Source organism: Mesocricetus auratus, unplaced genomic scaffold, assembly GCF_017639785.1.
Source record: "Mesocricetus auratus isolate SY011 unplaced genomic scaffold, BCM_Maur_2.0 Super-Scaffold_6730, whole genome shotgun sequence".
In the NCBI taxonomy this organism is placed as follows: Eukaryota; Metazoa; Chordata; class Mammalia; order Rodentia; family Cricetidae; genus Mesocricetus; species Mesocricetus auratus.
In genome coordinates, this window is record NW_024429184.1 from 67,600,783 (window position 1) to 67,618,485 (window position 17,703).

Here is a 17,703-nt window from a genome sequence, read left to right on the forward strand (position 1 = left end):
CTTTCCTACAAATGTACTTACAGTGGTAATCTTGAACAGAACAAACATGCAATGATTTATTGTCTAATCATTTTATACTGGGTAGAGGGTCAGTAGTACACACAAATATTTCAGATTAAACCAAATGCCTTCTTCTCAATAAAAATGTTTTAATGACTTCAAGTTTTTCTACTAAACAATGACTTATAAGCATTAATGTAATGAAACGATAGAGAAGGATCAACATTGTTCCCAAGGGAAGGGGCCACGTGGAAGAGCCCCGTGAGACACAGTTGTCATGCCATGGCATGCGACCCTGCTGCTGGCACCTCCCAGCTTGTCCTCCCCGCTCCACAGCTGTCCCGGAGCCCCACCTGTGCTGTGCATTTCCATGGGTTCTTCCTTATCCTCTGGGGGAGAATTTGCAAATTCCTGGAAAGCAATGCAAGAAACAGTTATTTTCAATTGGGGTTTGATTTTATTTTCTCTTTTAATCAAAGGCCATTATCTATATAAAGTTTAGCAAGTCCCATACGGGCGTGTAATATGTTACTGGCACCACAAAAGCCAATCCACTCAAGGACTTACATCTATCTCATCTTTGAATGGCGCTCTGTTTGGTTTGTACTCTGGATCTTCATCTTCTCTATCAAATTCTCCACTGTGAAAAATGAAAAAAACAATAGTTTAAATCACATCAATGAGTAAGGAGGTGGGAAGGAAAAGCAACATCAACCTAATAACTACTTTTAAGGCTTAATATATTTTTAAGTACTATATATATTACTTTGTTTAAAGCGATTATTACGCTATACAGACAGGATCGACTGGTAAGCATCAAGTTCAAGCCAGTCATAACAGAGTGCACAGGGAAGTCTAAGAACTAAACCCTGCCAATGGATATAATACTGACATGAAGTGTATTAAAATTTTAGAATGTCCTTCTTACCCGTCACCACCATCTGCTAGCATGTCTGTCCCTCTTTGCTCTGCAGCGATGGCCTTGGCATCAGGCATGCCCACTCGTTCCAGAAAGCACAGGGCAGGGTCAGCGCGCATGGAATTGTACTTCTCATAGCCTGCACCATGCCCACCAGCCCACAGAGGACACACATAGAAACAAAGGAAGACCTCGTCACTGTCAAAAATCATAGCCCTGCCACAACACAGCCAGTTTGTTTCACAGAAACATAGATCATCATCTATGTTGAGCTAAGCAGACCATTCTAGGGAATACTCATTCTAGGGGAGCCTTTGTGGGCCAACATATACATCGGAGAAGCTATTAGAACGGCCACAAATACAAACAGAAAAGGGTTCAGGGTAACTGCAGGATGCCGGAAGATTTCTGACCCGATTTTCCCCCACCATCTAATTTTGCTTGACATTTAAAAGGCTTCATAACGTTTCTTTATGACCTCTGCAGGGTTCCAAGTCCACTCCCATCCCCCACGAGTACGTTTGGTCCTGCAGGAGCTCACATGGCTGGCTGAAAAATCCCCATATACGTAAGGCCAGCGAACCTGTCTTATTAGGTTTAGGATGATGCATGTCAGTAAGATGACACTGTTCCCTCCATGGTTTTCAAACTGCAATTTGCTTTTTGACTGCCCAAGTTGACTAGATGGAAAATGGCAGATCCCAACAGTGCACTGCGGGAAAATGATTTTGAGGCCGAGCTCACAGAACAGGCTGGAGTACATAGGCAGAGCAGCACAATTCAATTAGGATGTGTACTACAACACACCGCTCCTAACTGCTGTGGAGCCGCAAGCCAAACTGTAATCATGAAAGGTTTTATAAGCCATCATTCTCCCCTTTAGTCAGGCTGGGCTGCTGAGAATACCTCCACGACCTCGGGAGAACTGGGATTATAATCAGGAACGCTCACTGTATACATCATGCCAGTTCTGCTCCCCAGCCTTTCAAAGTTAACAAGGCTGCATCCCACTCGGGGGAGCGGTGAGTCCTCAGCCCTGACATTTGTGAGATATTGCTTGGAACAAAGCCCAGGAGGCACTTGTACAGATTAATAGCAGAGGTTAAGCCCACCGTCCACTCTGACACTGGCTGGCAGAGTTAGTGAGGGAAGCCGTTCTGGAAGCAAAGTTTCGGGAAAGCCATGGTACAACTTGGCTATTACTAAAACAAATATGGTTTCTGTTTACAGCCAAGAAAGAAATGTTTTCTTCTCAAACACTCAACAAACATTCAAAAACAGCATCTGATATTTACAGTTCATATTAGATTTTTAGTACAGAAAAGTGGTAGACGCCAAGAGGCCTTTGGAACGATCCTCATTAATATTATGACTTTGGAAAAGAGTATGCAAAGAGTTCTAAATAAAGATGAAGCCATGCAGTCAAGATGCATTCAAACAGAAACACCCCTTACCATGTTTGAACACTCCAATTAAGAGGGATTTATCTGCTTCTCTATCCCACCAATCTGCAGGAACTTCAGCGTGGAAAGGCTCGGGGATCCACACGTCTGCTTCACTGGAAAGACAGCCACGGAAGCACTTTTAAAATACGAGTATTTGAAATGAACCCTGTGTAGTGATACACGCTCATGGGCCCTCTCTTTCACAATAAGCATCTCACATGGTAGGAAAGAACTGGCAAAGGCGAAACAAAAGGGCAGTGACAGTAGCCAGAAGAGAGCCTCGCCGCACGGTTTCCCACCTCACATCAGCAGCCATTATTTCTCACCCATCTGTATGCAAGCACACACAAATGGCCCTGTCCATGTTCTCACCACATCCCCAAGCCCAGGAGACAAATGCTGGCATTAAAGACACAAAAAGGAGGTGAGCTGCCGAGGCCATGAGGGTCCTCAACACAACCCATGGCGTGTCCCACCCACCTGGGCTAGCGTGTGGAGGGCCAGAACAAATGTGCACTTGCACCAACCTTGAGTCAGCACCCTCGAGGATCTTATCTGCTTGGTCGCCTATCACTTCTTGTCTTAGGTAGTACAGCATGCGGACACGCAGCAGGACCCTGGAGAGGAAGACAGAGGGGGGAAAAAGTTCTTAACTTCAGTGCTGTTTGCCAACAGTGGCTTTTGGCAGCTGCTGCTGTTCATCCATCATCCTGCCAAGGCTGATTAGCCATGCTGTATGGTAGGCTTGAAGCGTGACAGATGGTGGCACATAATCACCTCTGTGTGGTGCTTTCTGCTGGCTTCCAACAGGCCTGCCTGGCAACCGCTCACACTGCACAGAGAGGGAGCGAGCTCAGCCCAGCCCAGGCGTACTTCATTTAGTTCTACCTAGTGCGGCTTGTGAAGTTTAGACACGTACCCTACCACTGCCTCTGAAGTATTGGAGCAAGTTTGTAAACAACCGAGCAGATGGCTTTCAGTAACTGTTCTGCTTCATTATCTCATAAAATTTCCTCAGCTGCTGCCTTAATACCATTTTTGGAAGCACATCAGAAGTTGTAGGAATAAACGGGATATAAAATCTGGTTTTACTACCTTACAATAAACCCTCAATATGGAATGTCAGGTTTTTCAGATTACACAACTTTGCTTCCGAGAAAGGAAGATGGTGATGGGGGTGGGCAGGAGGTGGGTCCCTACCCTACTCAGGGAATATTAAACACTTCTATTAGTTCTAACTTACATCATCTGGGGACCTAAGTTGTGGTTTAAAAATAACAAACACTACCAGATTAAAATGTATCTAACTCACTGCCACTCATTTTTTATGAACCAGCATTGAAAACCCTTGACATTGTCAGGGTACCAGATTGTCAATCTTGCTTGTGTTTCCATGGCTAAAGTGTGATTTATTTTATTTTAAGTAACACTCACCGGGTATATCTCATAGGTAATCTCTCTACTCCAAACACAGTCCTCAACAAGACAGCCCATATGTGCTTTTGGGATTGACACCTGAAGATGACCCTCTTGGTGGAGGTTGATTTCTTCCAGTGTTATTTCCCTAGCTGGATAAGCCTGTCACATATTTGTATAACACCCCTGTACCAACAGTTCTCATTTATACACACTGGCTCATTTGTTCTTCATAATAATCCTGTGATGAAGCAGGGCAAGTTCTCATTTCCACACTACAGATGTGAACACTGTTGGTAACAGAGGACGAGTTATAAATTCAAGGTCACAGAGACACCTTGAGCGCAAGCACTTAGAACTAGGTCTCCCAAGATGTGGTGACTTGCCTCTAAAACATCAAGATGACAAGTAGGGAGGGGCAGTTACTAAAACAGACTACTCCTGACCAGCATCAGTAGACACGCTGTGAACCACCGACCCCGAGAGTCCACTCATGGTCAACATGGGCTCTGGATGGCTGCAAGGCTGCAAACATCCAAACCTACACCAGGACAGGCAGTTGCTATGGGGAATGCCTTTTCTTCCTCTTGTTAACTCAGTGTAATCTCAAAGACGGACTTTGCCATACTGAACCAACAAAGGAAAGCTGACAGTGTGGCTAGCAGGGCTTTCCTTCTGGTTAAAGAACCTGCAGGCCAGTGTCTTCTTACGCCGGATGCTCAGAAAGGGTAGTTCCAGCGGAAATCCCCTCTACCTGTGGCTGGACTCTTCACCCGACTCAAAGGCAGGGAGCCTGATGCTTTCTTTTCCTTTTAGTAGGAGACACAGACTTCCATTTGGGGTTTACAGTGTGGAGCAGTCTGTGAACTGCTGTGAACATCGCCTTATTTCTCTAGAGGGAAAGCTAGGAAGGAAGAGGATGGCCAGGACACAGCTCCCAAGCCCCCAGGCCTTGTCCACATCTCTCACACATCCTGCTAGTTAGCATAGCCCAAGGTCCAGGACTGCACACAGGATTTCCTAGCCAGCCCCACAGCTTCTTTTACTGTCTGCTCTCACAGTCTTCAAGAGGGTCAGTTATTTTCCCAGGATGCCCTTCAACTGGGTCTCATTTTTTACCTACCACTAATATGACCTCACTTTGACAAGAGTTAATCTCAAGGCATGGTCTACAGGCAAAGGACAATCGGACACTCTCTCTACTCCAGAGAAAACCTAGAATGTATCAACAGCGCTCTTCTGAGATGAAGAACCCCAATTTCATCACATGTTCTAACTGGGGAGCGCTTCCTATGGAAGCTTGCTACTGACAGGAGAACAGAAATCAAAAATCACTACAGCCACACTGGCATCTGGGAAAAGGAGCAATTGTTCTCACATTAAACCATTTGTCTTTCTCTGAATGCAGAACTCAGAAGGCAAATGACCCAAAATCTCAGTAAACTATATAGACATAGACATTTTCGAAGAGTTATGGTGACTGGGCTATGATTTTAGCAACAAACACTGTGCTACTACAGCAACAACTTTCAAAGGCAACAAAGGCTTTGAAAGACCACTGGGAACTTTTCAAGAGGCTCTAGGTAAAGAGGCAGACTTTTGTGGTCAGGTAGGCACGGACTACAGGGGTGACAGGAAGTGTGTCACTTAATCATACTCTGTTCTTAACCAAGAATCCTTAGGTAAGTTACCCTGGCCGGAGACAGAACAGCTACATAGAAGACATACAGGTGCCTGCTGCAGTTGTAGGCACTCAGGGGACTGAGGCAGGAGGAGTTCTATGAGTCTGAGCCACTTGAGCCTACACAACAAGAGTGATAGTACTAAAGCAAAGCACTATGTAAACTCCCCAGTGCCCCCAGTGGAGTCACAGAAAATGAACCACATCTGTCTGTCCACATAGTAGCCCCAAACTAGTCATCTGAAACCCCAGGGCAATACTACATATGACAGGTAAATGTGGAAACAATCCAAATGTCCACCAGTGGACCAAAGGACAAACAAAGTGTGACACACACATAATGGAAGAGTATTCATCTGTCAAAAGGGCCCTGACACTACCGACAACATGGCTGAATCTTGAGCATGGAAACAAATGAGACTGCCAGATAGAGAGGGGAAATACTATGTATAGGGGGTAAATATGGACAAGTGAATAGGACCTGGCTGCCGGGCAGCTGAAGGCAGGGAAGGAGGAGCCCTTGCTTAAGAGGTACAGAGTGCCTGTGGGGAGCAACGATTAAGTGTCTGGCTTAGATGGTGGGGGATGAGTACAGGCCACTATGGATGCCACACACTGCTCACTTCCAAATGGGTTCAAGTGGTACACGCATGTGCTTCCTCACCACACACACTTTGCACGCCTGCCTGCCCCTCCCTGGTACCTACTTGTTGCAGTGATGCTTCAAGTGCTTCTTGTAGCTGTCCTCCTGGAACAGGGCGTCTGGGTTGCAGCCTGCCAGCCAGTCAGCATCCTGCACTACCGGCTGCGTACTCTGGGCCTTCACCTTCTTCCCCTTCCGGCCCCTTGGCACAGGGGCTGACAGACCTAGAAGCACCAGAGTTACAGTCATGGACGTCTTGGCATCGGACAGTTCAGGGGCGGATACAGTAAGAGGCAGGTGGGAAAATAATAGTCTATGCTGCCACCCTTTACTAAATAGCAGTGTTTCTGGTAGCCTTTTGTGACCCAGAAGCAAAAAAGAACCCAAGGCCAACCTACCAGAATGATTGAGCAGGGCACGAGTCTGGCCATCAGCTGTGGGTGTGATCAGGTCCCAGATAAAGCTCTTGATGTTCTCATCTCCTCTGTAGTGATTGAGACAGTATACCAGGATGGCTCTGCAGATAGTTTCTACATCTTGCTCAGTGAGCTGGCGTTTGTAGCGTCCATGGGACAGGATGTCTGTCCAGCGGCCCCAGCTGGAAAGCAAAGCAGCAGTATTGCAGATGGAATCTGGTTGTAGATAATGACCTCACCTTGACAGCCAGGTCCCAGTACTGGGAAATCATGGACCCACACTGGCATCAGTAACCTCTGGAGATGGGAAAGTAATGCAGGTACAGGCATAGTGCACCTTACAGAGGAAACCACAAAGCCAGGGGTTGTGTGCCCACTGAGACACCCATGTGGCTAATGACTTTGCTGGGCTATTGGTGGCTATGGCTGCCATTTTTAGGAATTGCATGCAATCTGAGGAACTGGAAATTATTATATACTGTGCTTCCTTCCACTATGATTTCTATGTACCTATGGTGACTAACCCTTTAAAATGAAAGATGGCTTGAAGCTGGAGTGACTACTAGAAATCAAAGGCTACAACCCACCACAAAGAGATACCACAGTAACTAGTGACGACATAAAAGCCCTGTGGCTCCTTTTCAACAAGGAGTGGTTACTTCCAACTCAGGAAAGATGCTGAGTCACGTCTCAGGTCCTTGCAGAGAAAGGGCGGAAGAAGGGCTAAGCATAGGGAGACAAACACACGAGGTGCCACCGTCATACAAACAGCAGTCACACTGTTTTGTCTTGGAAACACCTGCTACACAACAAACGGGTGTGGAGGCTGCCTGAGCTGTGCCTGAAGGCGGAGCATCTCCATTGCCCTCTGTGATAACTAAGAGTTGTGCTTTGAGAATAGAGAGAAAGCATCCTGTGCCGTGGTCTGCCTCTCGCCAAACCACTGTTCTTCCTGGCTGTTTCGGCCTTTCTCAGACCCATTCTCAAGGCCGCCACTCACCTACCTCTAGGCCATGTGCTTGCTTCTCCTTCCCTTCCTCACATCTGGTGATGTGATGTCCACCATCTGTGACTCCTCCCAGCCCCCAAAGCACAGCATGTACCTAAGTCATGTCCTGTGGCTGCACGCTGGGCTTCTATGCTCTCTGTCACATCATCTTAGCACACTGCCATTTCTGCCTGCTCACCTTCCTGCCTTGGGCTGTACCTGCTTTGCACACAGTGGTAGTCCTAGTACCTGAGAGTATCCTAGTCCAGAGTGCAGCATGTGGCGGTTACTCAATCCACAACAGTAAAAGTGGGAAGAGGAGAAGACAAGTGAAAGACAAGGCCCTGAGCATCCTTCTTAGAACTGGGAGTTAGTAATATGTTCCCGTCCTAAGGCTGCCAACAAAATCCCAACTATGCTTACCAGGCTGAAACAAGGAAGTAGGTTCAAAGGGCTGAGGCAGGAGAGCTACCCCTGTGTGCACAGACTAGGGCCAACAGGGTTGCTGGGATACAGGCTAAACCTCGGCTGGCATACAACCATCTATGCAGCACTGTGCTTCTGTGGTACTGCCCCATGCATCGAGGATACACCAAAAGGGCTGACTGGGATTCCATCGAGAGAGACACTGGCATGATGAGGCAGCAGGCCAGAGTGCTAAGGGGACAGCTGTGAGGCGTGCTGCAAGGGAGGCAGGCATAAGGCTGCTCAAGTCTGCTGGTGGGGTTTGGGGGTCCTGGGCAGAGCAGCTTGTATACACTGGCAGAGATTAGAAAGGCATGAGAAACAGGGACGTGAGCGGAAGCAAAGTTCCCACACAGAGCTTGGACTACCCACGAGGAAGCGTCCACATGACAGAGAACCCTGCAGGCCTCAGACACGCACTTCAGCCTGTTCTGTATGAGCAGCCATCTGCTGGGAGAAATGGCACAGGCAGGGCAGCATCAAATAAGTGGAAAGACACTTTGGTGGCAGTTGCTAATGGCATCTGCCTACAGCCCCACAATCTGTGGGTAAATTCTTTTCCACTGATTAAGGTGTTTACTGAGCACCCTGCCATTCAAAGTATTGTGTGGGTGCCATGCTGAATGAGACATGAAGCTGATATGGGCGTGATGGCTTGGGAGCAGCCTTTACCAAAGGCCACTTAGGCTTTAGTAGAGTGGGAGAAAAGCACATGAGTGAGCTCTCTGCCTGATAAGTCTTTACAGCAAGAAAACTATTACAAGATAATTATGGAGGGGGGCTGGGGAGATGGCTCAGAGGTTAAGAGCACTGACTGCTTTCCCAGAGGTCCTGAGTTCAATTCCCAGCAACCACATGGTGGTTCACAACTATCTATAATGAGATCTGGTGCCTTCTTCTGGTGTGCAAGCATACATGCAGGCAGAACACTATTTTATATATAATAAATAAGCCTTTAAAAATAGATAGCTATGGGCATAAAGTTTATGTGGCAATACAGTACCATGAGATTTTGCAATTTTAGATAGTTCTTAGCATTTAATAATCTACAAGTAAATTGGAGTTGCCATAATTCCCAAGGTGCTAGCTAACACTCATAAACTCCAGTGACTTCTCTCTCCACACCCAGGAGAACTGGGACTTGGATCATGTTGACCAAATGAGCCACAGAAGCTGCACACTGTTAATGTGGAGGCATTTGACTGGTCATACTAAGAGGAGCCATGCGGAGCCATACAAAAATGGTTTTCCTGTAACAACTGAGAATTCTAGCTGTTGGGAAAATAAAAGGCGACTTCATGTAGTGAATCGGCCTTACCCATAGACTAGCAGATTCTTCTCCACCCGGAAACACTCACTCCGGGCATAGCCCTGTGACTTATCCTGGGGGCGCCGGGGCTTTGTGCATGGCTTTTCCTCAGAATCGCTTTCCAGGTCAGAGAACTCCATGAGCTCATCTTCCTTCACTGCGCTGTACAACCGGGTCTGCTTCCTTACTCGCGGAGTGTCAATAACCAGGTTGTTCTAACAAAGGAGCAAATGAAGTGAGATCTCAGATCAACCTCTGGATCCTATTAGGCAGCAGTCTGGATGGGACTTCTCACTCACCCTCCCATTTAAGGCATCAATGTCCAGTTCAGCCTTCTTAGCCCATTTTTGCCAGAAATTTGGGTCATCCAAAGAAATGTCTGTCCTATTTCCAGAAGCAACAAAGCTGGCCTAAAAGAAGGAAAAGGTATGCATTACTTTGAGATACATTTCTCAGAGTCAGGACGGAAGACAGCCCATTTCCACCAAATATGCGTGTGTTCATCCTCTTGTGCAAGACACAACAGTGGATGGGAGAGAGAGAAGAAAGAATGTCCCTCGTACACTTTCCACACCTGCTGTAGGTATGGAAAAGTACAAGCCATGGGGGAAGGCCTTGAACTTGGTTCCAGCAAGGAATGGCTGGGAGCAGATCTTAAAAACCACATTCTCTACAAGAAAATGCTTGGACCACATTTTGGAGCACTCACAGAAGGAAGGCTGCAGAACTGCAGAGATGATCATGGCAGGGCATGCACAAAGGCCCAGAGGAGAGGTCCAAGATGAAAGGAGTTAGGGAAAAGCAGCCGTGGGAAAGTCGATGAGGGCTGAGGCCAGACCAAGGGGTCCTTGTATGTGTTGTTGGCTTCTATCCTGAGCATGAACTATTTAAAAATAGGGGTAAACTCAGGAGGGATATGATCATGCCTAGAGCTGCCTGGTGGAGAAGTTATAGCGAAACCATCCAATGTGCAGATTAAAGCACACCACTCCAGGAGTTCATACAAGAAATGACTAAAAATGAAGAACACAAGACTTCCTAACAAGACATTTCTCAAAAGGTGAAGTTAACAGAGGTAGACATCAGGCAGACGTGATGCACTGAAAATGGAGAAGCCAAGAAAAACTGCCGCATCCAACTCTAGCATCTGCATGTTGATGGGGGACGTTCTTCTGTGTATATGTTTCTCTTACTGGTTGATGAATAAAACACTGTTTGGCCAGTAGAGGCAGGAAGACAGGTGGGCTAGGAGACAAGGAGAATACTGAGGAGAGAGGCAGAGAGGCCCCTCAAAGACATGCCACACAGCCACCAAAGGAGTAACAGGTCTGGGCATTCTCCAGTAAGCCAAGACCACATGGAAATACATAGATTTATGGAAATAGGGCAATAATTAAGACAGAGCTAGCCAATAAGAAGCCCTAGTCATCAGCCAACAATTTATAAATTAATATGTCTCTGTGTACTTATTTGGGGCTGAAGACAGGCGGGACCTGGAGGGAAAGAAACTCCAGTTACAGCATGACACTCAGATAGACCATGTGTGTTTTTGTGTGTGCAAATGCTCGTGCACTCACATACATGGTAGTCTTGCACATGCTGAACTATAGTCCTGCAAGAGACTCAAAGACAGAGCCCAGAGAAGAGCCTCTGGGGCAACAGAGGAGCTCAGCTCCCTCCTCACACCACACAAACAGGTTACCAATGGTGATGATGAAGACAAGGGAAACACAACTCTAATACACAGGTGTGAGAAAGCAACAGGGAACAGTCACTCTAGAAAACAAACTGGGGTCCAATAATTTTAGCTACCAGGGAAATGGAAATTAAAACCGGCACCAGCAAAACAATGAGTGCTCTCCAGGATGTAGTGAAAGAGGACCTCGTGTTCACCGCCAGTGGGAATGCAAACTCATGGAGTCACTATGAAACAACCCAGTTATGCCACTTGATTGTATTCCTGAAGGAAGGACTCTAAGTCAACACACCACAGAGACACTTGCACACCCATGTTTTACAATAGTCAGGAAATGGAACCAGCCTAGTTGTCCAACAACAGATGAACTGATAAAGAAAATTATCTATCCACCATGGAATTTTATTTAGCTGTAAAGAAAAATGAAATCATGACACTTGAGGGAAAGTGGATAGAGCTGGAAACCGTATGTTAAGCAAGATAAGTCAGGCTCAGAAAGACAGTTTTCTCTCACATATAAACCTAGTGTGTGTGTGTGTATGTGTGTGTGTGTGTGTGGTCATGCATGCATATGCATGCACATAAGTTAGGTCATGAAACTGCAGGAAGAGACTTTAAGCACAAGGATGCTCTCATGACATGAAGGCAGAAGAAGGGGCTACTGCAGCGTGGCAGGGACCGGCAGAGGGAATGCAAAGGGCATGGAGGGCAGTGGGAGAAGGGGTGACAGTGTACAATGACACATGCATGACAAAAATGCCAAGGTGAAACCCATTATTTCTGTGCTAACTTAAATTTTTTCTAATTCATTAAAGGAAAGAAACAAAAACAAACAAACCCAGTCTGCTGGTTCCTTAAAAGGTAAGCACATGTATGTGAGGCTTAGGTTCGATTTGGTTGGGGGCAGAGACAGCTACCATCTGTCTCTAGCAGTTCCCTTCCTGGCATATGCCAGAAAGAAATGAACATGTATACAAGCATAAACTACTACAAACATGTTCATTAAAAATCCCAAAGTAAGTTGGGTGGCATAAGGATGTATGCCTTCAATCCAAGCCCCTGGGAGGCAGAGGAAGGTGGATGTCTGTGAGTTCAAGGCCAGCCTGGTCTACAGAGTGAGTTCCAGGACAGCCAGGGATATACACAGAAACCCTGTCTAGGGGGGAAAAAAATCCCAAAGTAGACATAACTCCAATTCATCATCAATTAGCAATAAATAAATGACCTCAAAATCCATTATCACCTGATCACTGTGTGATACCCATACAGTAGAACATTGTAAGCATAAAAAGTAACAAAATAACAATACATACTACAAGGATGAATCTCAAAAACATTATGTAGGTGTATAAAAGCATACACCAACGACCACACATGGTATAACTCCATTTACAATGGTTATCCAGGGCAGGTAAAGCTATAAAGAAATTACTCGTGGTCTGCAGGACTGTGTGAACAGAGGAGTAGAGTCTGGTTGCTAACGGGCATGAGGATCTTTCTGAGGCAATAGGAACATTCCAAAGTTAGGATTGTGCTAGCAGCTGCACAAGTCTGTAGTATGTCAAAGGCACTGGATTTCACACTGTGGAAAGTAAACCACAGTTTAGCAAAACTAAAAAGTAGAGTGAACCTCAGTGTGGGTGCCTGGAAGACTAGTAAGTAGCTTCTAAGGATGGTCAGGGCTGAGAGCATCCTTGGCCATAGCAGGATGGATATAGTGGAAGAGTGCATGGGGCAAACTGTGGGGAGTAGGCAGTGTGGAGTGCTGGAATTGGATGTGATGGGTGCATTTTAGCTGTGAGCAGAGTTGGGGAGCTGTAGCTAGAGAGAAAAGACTTAAATGCAGAGTGACTTGATCATCCTTTCAGGTTGTTTCAGGAATCAGGGCTTAGGGGAGAAGAGAACGAGATTCCTAAGAGGGAAGGATGGGCAAAGAACACATAAGAGCAGCACCATACCCCCCCCCCCCACGCACAGAAGAGGAGGACCCAGTGTACAAAGGCTGCCTTATTGCTGGGTGGTGGCAGCGCACACCTTTAATCCCAGCACTCGGTAGGCAGAGACAGGTGAGGCCAGTCTACACAGTGAGTTCCAGGACAGCCAAGGCTACACAGAGAAACCCTGTCTCAAAAACAAACAACAAAAGAATGCTTTATGTGTTTGAGTTGCCAGGGAAATAATAACTGGTCTATAATTCATAACGAAAAGCCAAAGTTCTGCTTATGCTTTGCAGTCCCTTCAAAAGTACTCTCCATGAGCTCTAGCATGCTCCTTTAAAGACCTGGTCCCTTAGGCAGATTCGCACCTTGGCAAACGTGGAGCCCTTTCCTTCTGACTCAATGGTAATAGTGTGGGTTCGACGAAGGAGAATCTGGTCAATGTCCTCCTCACAGAATTTAGAGCCTTCATCTTCCTCGTCCATAAGTGCGCCATACGCTCCCTTTCGTAGAAGGTCTTCTATCTCCTTCTTGGAAAGCTGTTGTACCTGTTTCAGAGAAAGTTTAAGCATTCAAAGCAATTTAGAATTAAAACAGAAACTAAATGTCTTAAGAAAGTTAACTTCTAACAAAGGAAAATGAAATAAAATATGATTAAATTTTGAGGTGAAAAAACAGCCAGCAGAGCGTGGTGACAAACACCTTTAGTCCCTGGATCTCTCTGAGTTCCAGGCCAGCCAGAGCTGTCTCAAGAAAGACCCTGTCTCAAGAAAACAAACAACAAAAGCCAGATGCCAAATAATTTCGTACTCTCAGCTTCATACAGACATTAGCCAGAATGAACACATGGCTTGGGCAGTGTCATCTTACCCCATTGGTGGCATTTTCTCTTCCACTCATAGACTGTAACACAGCTTTGTCCAGACCCAGCTTCAAACTAGCCTTGTCAAACATTTCCCTTTCGTAGGAGTTTCTTGTAATCAGTCTGTAGATTTTTACAGATTTGCTCTGCCCTATCCTGTGGCATCTAGCCTGAGCCTGGAAGAAAAAGAAAATCAATGGCTATTGTAATGGAGTACATAGTGGTGTCCTCCCTAAAGTCATATGTTGGAAAGCTGATTTCAATGTGATTTAGAAGTGGGGATTTAGAGGTGGGGACTTAAGAGGTAATTAGGTCATGAGGATGGTGCCCTAATGAATGGGATTAGCCTCCTGTAAGAAGAGGTAGGAGGGTGAGTGTGTTTGGAGGAAAACAGCCGTCTGTGCAGCAGTTTCTTATCAACAACCCGATCTTGCTGGATTCAGAACCTTGAGAAAGGTGTGGGAATTGTTTAAAGTGCCCAGTCAAGTCATTTTTGTTATGGCAGCCCAAAGTGTTCAACACAACTACTTAAGAAACACACGGCTCTGGTCAGTTCTAAGACTGTGTGTCCTAGTAACTAGAGGTGCAGTTTAGAAGATGTTAGTACACTAAGGGTTTTCCTCTCAGCCACTGCATGGGCTGATCACCAGGCAGGAGACACCGGCTGAGCAGCGACACCCTCATTCCCTGGTGTGACTAATGAGTCTTTGTCACAGAAGAATGAAGAGAGGCACAGGGCAGCCTGTCCCCACTCACCTGGAGGTCATTCTGAGGATTCCAGTCTGAATCAAAGATGATGCAGGTATCAGCAGCAGTGAGATTAATGCCCAGACCTCCTGCCCGTGTGCACAGGAGGAAGACAAACCTATCGGAGTCAGGTTTGGAGAATCTGTCAATGGCTGCCTGGCGGAGGTTGCCTCTGACTCGGCCATCAATCCTCTCATATGGGTACCTGGAAATACAACAGGAGGCCTGACAAACAGCTACCAATTGCTCTTCTTTGCCGTCAAGTAAGTACTCCACTCAGCACTATGCACACAATAGAAGGAGTCAACAATAATTTCAGATCAGAGTTGTTTTTGCATACAATTGCCTGAACACTCAAAAGATTTGTATTTTACTTTCTCTTAAGGAACTAGACAAATTCTAAAAGTAGCTGATAACACACAGTTTTAATTTAATTTCTTTTTTTAAAATTTTCCATACAGGATTTCTCTGTGTAGCTGTGGAGCCTGTCCTGGAACTTGCTCTATATACCCAGTTAGCCTTGAACTCAGACAAGGATCCCACCGCCTGTCTCTGCCTCCCGAGTGCTGGGATTAAAAGCATGCATTACCACAGCCCAGACAGTTTCAAGTAAGAACTTTTCTCCCGATGTTGAATGAAATGAGGGAAAAATTGTCCACAAAGTATGCAGCAGGGAGGGAGGAGGGTTTAAACCCTCTTACACATGGTGCACACCTCTAATGCCAACACTAGGGAGGCAGAGGCAGGTGAATCAATGAGTCTGAGACCAGCCTGGTCTACAGAGTGAGTTCCAGGACAGGCAGTGCTATACAGAGAAACCCTGTCTCAAAAAACAAAACATAACAAAAAATTATGCAATGCTGCCCCCCCACCCTGCAGTCATCATATAAGATGCCCTTATATACAACTGTGGCTTCAAAAGGGGGGGTGATGTTTCCATCCACCACCTCTCCTGTAAACCATCACTTCTAGGTGACCCGCTCAGAGTCCTGTCCTTCCTTCTGTTGCTTTTGTGCGGTGGCCTCACCGTCTCTGAATGAGATAGTCTTCCAGGATGTCCAAGCAGCGCACCATCTGGGAAAAGATAAGCACCCTGTGGCCACCAGCCTTCAGCTTTGGCAGCAGCTTGTCAATCAGCACCAGCTTGCCAGCAGCCTGGATCATTGCCTGGAGCTGAAAATCTGGAGACTCTGCATTGTGTGTTTCTTTAAACTCTTCCAAAATTTTCTCTTCAGCACCTGCAGAGATTGGACAGCATGACGTGAGTACTGTAAAGGGTTTTTATTACCAAAAACAATGGATTTGCTTTCAAAACCCACAACAAACGGGCGAAATTAGAATATCCCATTCACGCTGAAGAGCAGGAAGCCACCTGCTTACTCAAAGTTAGATCCACACACCACTGCAGGCCTACAAAAGGGACCAGAGATTTAGGTTCCATGTATCGAGGAATCTGAGGAAGAGATCCAGTTTCCAACAACCAAATGTTGGCTGTCTACATTAAAAACAAACAAACAAAAAACACCCAAATTACAACAACAGACCATTAGTTAGACCAGAAGTGGCAGAAACAAGCCAAGGGCCAGACACCTACAGGAAACCTGCAGGAAATCTAGAGCCTGAACTGCTGAGAAAGGTGCTGCTTCCTGAATAAAACACAACCTCAATTCTATCTCGAATTATCCAAACCGTGTGAAATTAAAACCAGAACCAACTCCAGGGCTGAAGGCTCAACACTGTCTCTTCCCACTCCTCCACCCCATGGTGTGGGTTCAGGAAGCAGCAGCTGATGCTTCTTTCACTGCTCAGGTAATTTGGCTGGAGCTAAGCAGAAGGGATCTGGCCTCCTCCAGGGCCTCTTGGGCTCCCAGGACACAGTGCTGTCCACTCTGCTCCTCCCGCCACAGCTGTTCTTCAGGAAGTACACCAAAACTGACCACCTAAAGGGGTCATTTCCTACCCCTACACCTCCCCGCCACTGTTTGAAATGTAAACTAGTGACACACCAGGTAGGGTACAAAAAAATCTCCCAAAGGCTCCTGAAGGTCGGGCAGACAGGTTAGCACAACCAGCCGGATGGCACCACCACCACCAAGCACAGCCCTGCTTCCATGAAAGGTGGCTGACGAGTCTGTCCTTAGGAGGTCATATGCAGAACACTGTGTTAGTTAAGAATCATCAAGGACAGATTAAAGCCACTTGACACTTGGCGCAAGCGCCAGGCCTTCCACAGAGCACATGACCTTTTCACAAAGGGAGACTGGCAGAAAATGCCAACTCTTTTGGAACAGGCTAACCCTTACTCCCCCTTCCACAGGAACAAAAAGCTAAGATTCAGATTTTATTTTTCTGCGAGTGTGGAAGCAGACCAAGGAAAGACAAAGAACAAAATGCTGCTTAAGACACTAGCAAAAGTGTCTGCGGTCGAAGGCAATGGTGTTCTCAATGGTGAGATCTATAAACCCAGGTTCTAGATTCAAAGAGCTCTCGTGCTCAGGGGAGAAAGTAAAATATCACATTAGATCATTTAGAAAGTTTATTGTTTGGATAATGCATCATAAGGTGTTTACAATTTAGAAATGAATTTTTAACTTCTATGATGTTTGGGTATTCTTTAGTCTGTGGGGCATACAATCCATAATTAAAATGAAATGTAACATAGTTTAAAATAAGTTAGTGATCAAGAAGTAGTTTTCAAAAGTGAGATTTTTATTTTGAGAACGCATATGTCAGATAGGCTGGAATTACCTTAGTAAAAAAAATTAACTATAAATAATTCAAATAGAGAAATCTGAACTTACATTATGAAAATTGTAATTTATTAAGAATGAGCAAAACAATTATCCTACCCTTTCAATGCGATCAATAATTTCTGTATATGCCTGCAGAGGTCAGAGGCCTCAGACCCCTCCAGCGACTACAAGCTGTTGTGAGCCACCACCTCCTGCAATGTGAATGCTGGGACTCAGGTCCCATTCCTAAGTGAGATGAGCTTTGGTCGTTGTGCATCTCTCCATACATACCTGTGAGCCTCTCCATAACCTCTGAGCCTCTCTCCATAACCTCTGAGTGTCTGTCAATAACCACTGAGTGTTTCTCCAGCCCCATAACTTATTTAACAAGAATAGTAAAAAAAAAAGAAACTATATATATATATATATATATATATATATATATAT

The 17,703-nt window shown here is 45.8% G+C and overlaps 1 protein-coding gene across 3 annotated transcripts in view; it reads right to left on the bottom strand.

Moving 5' to 3' along the window:
- The window catches only part of Chd7 (chromodomain helicase DNA binding protein 7), a 183,542-nt gene that overhangs the window by 13,675 nt on the left and 152,164 nt on the right, over positions 1–17,703 (bottom strand). For all 3 annotated transcript variants that reach the window (XM_040741469.1, XM_040741470.1, XM_040741468.1), the window contains exons 16-28: positions 15,552–15,762; positions 14,534–14,729; positions 13,786–13,953; positions 13,284–13,463; positions 9,582–9,692; positions 9,292–9,497; positions 6,503–6,702; positions 6,169–6,328; positions 2,892–2,981; positions 2,374–2,477; positions 929–1,058; positions 568–640; positions 354–411 (exon numbers count right to left, since the gene is read on the bottom strand). In XM_040741469.1, coding sequence (XP_040597403.1) covers positions 354–411; positions 568–640; positions 929–1,058; positions 2,374–2,477; positions 2,892–2,981; positions 6,169–6,328; positions 6,503–6,702; positions 9,292–9,497; positions 9,582–9,692; positions 13,284–13,463; positions 13,786–13,953; positions 14,534–14,729; positions 15,552–15,762 — 1,887 coding nt within the window. The remainder of the gene's footprint in view (positions 1–353; positions 412–567; positions 641–928; positions 1,059–2,373; positions 2,478–2,891; positions 2,982–6,168; positions 6,329–6,502; positions 6,703–9,291; positions 9,498–9,581; positions 9,693–13,283; positions 13,464–13,785; positions 13,954–14,533; positions 14,730–15,551; positions 15,763–17,703) is intronic.